General features: G+C 37.2%; 1 protein-coding gene across 3 annotated transcripts; it reads right to left on the bottom strand.

Annotated features, from left to right (window-relative positions):
- Positions 1-41: 41 nt before the first annotated feature.
- On the bottom strand, positions 42-2820 carry LOC108366586 (putative nuclease HARBI1). 3 transcript variants are annotated; one of them, XM_017621034.1, is made up of 6 exons: positions 2083-2820; positions 1487-1849; positions 1281-1425; positions 786-1227; positions 383-704; positions 42-172 (listed from the first exon to the last, which is right to left on the bottom strand). In XM_017621034.1, exons 2-4 carry the CDS (start codon positions 1745-1747, stop codon positions 842-844), a joined length of 792 nt encoding a protein of 263 aa, XP_017476523.1. In that variant the 5' UTR covers positions 1748-1849; positions 2083-2820; the 3' UTR covers positions 42-172; positions 383-704; positions 786-841. The 3 variants fall into 3 exon arrangements, with proteins under 3 accessions (XP_017476523.1, XP_017476524.1, XP_017476525.1); XM_017621035.1 differs by having other exon boundaries at positions 383-580; XM_017621036.1 differs by having other exon boundaries at positions 790-1227.
- Between the last annotated feature and the right edge of the window lie 614 nt (positions 2821-3434).

Below are 3434 nucleotides of genomic sequence, written 5' to 3'. Positions count from 1 at the left end.
ACCCTTCACAACAGCACCGGCACTCACAAATTCAATTGTTGTTTATTGGTTTAAAGCGAAACGCCCGGACAGTGTAAGGGCGCTGTTGGGTTGGTTGTTTTGTAATAGATTTAGGAACATTTTCAGCAATATAGGCTGTATTGATGCTTGGAAACAGAGGGCAACAATTGCTCTATAAGAGTTAATGAAAATGTAAACAATTATGAAATATGGGTTTGCTTTAGGGTTGTGCGATTATTCGATTACTCGAGCAAGTTGGTTAATCATTTGTTCGATTAACATATTATATTTAAAGTATGATAATGATTAATACGATATTAATTAAGGTTTTGAATAATCAATTAATTGCACAGCCCTAGCTTGCTTCTTCCGAATAGCTTACGCAAGAATCCTTTTAATGTCCACCGGTTCGATTTCGTATGAACGAGCAATCGTGCATACATTGCTACTAAAGCCGGCGCAGGTGTGGAACTTTTTCATTGAGGTATAAAAATCAATAAATTTAGCTGGTTAGTTCGCAGTTTTAGCGGTGCCATTTAACGGCTCGCCAAGTATGTTCATTGGACGTGAAAAATAAATACTGTTGATTTGTTGAATATGCATTACATATAATGCAAAAAGCGTTGCCCATTTTATTGTGCAGAGGAAGATGATAAAAAAACGGATGACAAACAAAGGCGTTAGTTAACGTGCATTGAACAAATCTAGAAAATAAAGGCAGTCGTTCATGATAAAAGCGAACTCAAGTAAAATAAATAAGTTGATATAATTTGCTATAATGGTACTTGCGTCTCTTGGTGGATGGCTGGCCTATCATCGAGACGATCGTTGACGGCATATATTAAGTTATACGAATATTTAAAAAAATTGCTATAATTCGTTGCTGAACACGTTTCGCTACTGAAGAAGGTGCTGCGGAATCGTCATTAGTGCTTAGTATTTCGGGATCATAAACAACCCGATCGTCAAAATCGGTTGTTTGATCGCCCAAACGAACGTTATGCAATGTTGCGCACGCGTTAACTACTCGGCCAGCAAAGCCGGGGTCATACAAAAGTACTCTTTGCCGTGATAAGCACCGCCATGTGCCTTTAAGGACGCCAAAGAGTCTCTCGATCGGGTTACGTGCTTTACATAGCGCCTCGTTGTAGCGAAACTTTGATGTTCCTTCTGGCTCGTTTGGTAAAGGTGTCATCAGCCATGGCTCCAGCGGGTATCCAGAATCGCCTGAAATTATTTTCTTTTAATATTTCTATTCGTATGGAATTAAAACAACTTACCTATCAAAAACGTGTTGTGATTTCCAGTTTCAAATGATCGCTGCATGACCCGACGCGCTGCAGAGAAGCTCCAAATAAACGAATCATGTCGTGCTCCCGGAAATTTTGCATTCACGTTTAACATTTTAAGATTTGGATCACATATCTGTAGTTTGAACCTTTATAAAATAACAATATAAATTTTCATGTTGTACATTTGTTCTTACCATTTGCACGTTCATCGAATGGTACCCATGGTGATTGACATAATTTGATTCATTATTTTTGGGAGCCAAAATTGCAACATGGGTGCAGTCGATTGCACCGATAGTTCCTGCTACAAATGGTGAAGGTGCAGACGCAAAAATTTCCTTTGCCGCTTGGCACTCCAGTTGCGTCATAGGGAACTTCACTTTGGAGGTAAACATTGAATTGTTGATTGCGTCAGTCACACGGTGTATGCAACGGCTTATCGATGTTTGGCTCATGGATATGCCCACTGTTCACCTACTGGGCGTTGATAGCATCCAGTGGCATAAAACCGTAGAGCAGCTAAAACCTCCATCCGGTGGCATAAAACCGTAGAGCAGCTAGNTAGAACCTTCAACGAGTACATAAACACATGCTTATACAAGATGCTTTCTAGCGGTAATAGCAATTGTACGTTTCACAGAAAAAGCTGTTCCACGTCACATAAGGTTTATTAAAGTTAAAAGCAGCTTTTTCTGTAAATCCTTGAAACCTTCAGACCCTGCAATTCGTACTACTGCTGGAACGCACCTATAATATTTAATAAAGTTGAAATACATGTATATTGACTTACCTGCTTTTCAGTCGATAACGCTGTTATTCGCGATCCTCTTAATTGATTGTCAAGTTGTGACACCATATTTTCAACCATACCGGGACTGAGTCTATATAGCCTCCGGAACTCCGTTAACGTTAGTTCGAAAGGGTTATCGATTTCGCGAAGCCTACGCCGGTCAATTCTTGGCACGTTTAATGGCTGCTCATTATCGTTATCATATAAATATGATGCAATGTATGCAAATGCCATTTTTTAACACAATCTTCACAATTTTCTCAATTTTCTCAATTTAACTTCACAGCAAAATTTGTAAACAACAGCTTAACAAAGAAAAATAGATGCTGTTAGCTTAACCACAAAAATAATTGTCACCAAGCAGCTGACTGCGTTTGTTAACACTAAACAAGGACAAATATGGTTAAAGTTGATACACAATCACTTAACCCCAAAAAAAGTTGTTAACTAGAGATAACAACGTGAAATGTGGTTAAAATAAGATTCAGAATCGCACTACTGGATTCCTTTATCTGCAAGCAAAACTGCCTCAGCCAAAGAATTAAAAAAGAACGCGAAACAATACAAACATCCATACTGGAGAGACTAAAACAGCAACAAATGTAGAAGTTGGGAATAAATTTAAATGATTGGTTTGTTAACAAAACGGACATAGATTTCGCGGCAGAAGCAAAGTGGCTGCTGTCATTAGGCAGAAAATTTACACTACCCACAACGAAGACTAGTTTCCAACAAAGGTGTAGTAAACAAGGTGTGATTAACAACTCAGTGCGGCTCTCTTTTAAGGTACTATAATGTCAAAAAGTATAAACAAACGAATTAACCCTTATTGATGCATGTATCTTATCAGCACTGATGCCCTAGGCTTTTATTTCGATTATAGTTTTGTTTTACTCACATTACTTACATCACATATATTTTGTCAATACAATTAAAGAAATTGTTTATAAAATCGTTTTAGCAATTTTCTTTTTTTTAGTTGCCCAAGTTTTATGCTTTTGTGCGTTTATTTTTAAATTTAAATTTTTTATCCTAAACATTATTCGACACTTATAAAAGTATGATTTCACATTTTTTACCAATTTTATATGTGAGCTTAACTCTAACAATTTTGAAATTAAATTTTTTTCATGCGGAATAGTTTTCCATTAAAGACCTTGCTTCGAGTGGTTTTAATTTAAGCTCTTTCATACTTGCTTGTATGGGTTAATTATTTCGGTAAGCCGAAATATTTCTCTTCGCAACGTGCATTCTAAAGAGTCGTCTGTTTGAGTTTGGGCATCAACAAAGAACGTATCCTGATCGCGTACTAAATCCTCACTTGTATCAGTTGTTTCGTATGGCATTGGGAC

Source organism: Rhagoletis zephyria, unplaced genomic scaffold (genome assembly GCF_001687245.7).
Source record: "Rhagoletis zephyria isolate East Lansing unplaced genomic scaffold, Rhagoletis_zephyria_1.1 Rzeph_scaffold_02325, whole genome shotgun sequence".
NCBI lineage: Eukaryota > Metazoa > Arthropoda > Insecta > Diptera > Tephritidae > Rhagoletis > Rhagoletis zephyria.
Note: the sequence above shows the minus strand (reverse complement) of the source record. Positions and strands in the feature narration are given on the sequence as shown.

What these genes read in the sequence shown, in the direction of transcription:
- LOC108366586 (XM_017621034.1), bottom strand. Translation starts at nt 1,747, where the DNA reads ATGAGCCAAACATCGATAAGCCGTTGCATACACCGTGTGACTGACGCA. An exon ending in ATTCGATGAACGTGCAAATG is followed by an intron (nt 1,426 to 1,486) that starts GTAAGAACAAAT and finishes TTCAAACTACAG; the next exon opens with ATATGTGATCCAAATCTTAA. An exon ending in TCACAACACGTTTTTGATAG is followed by an intron (nt 1,228 to 1,280) that starts GTAAGTTGTTTT and finishes AAATAATTTCAG; the next exon opens with GCGATTCTGGATACCCGCTG.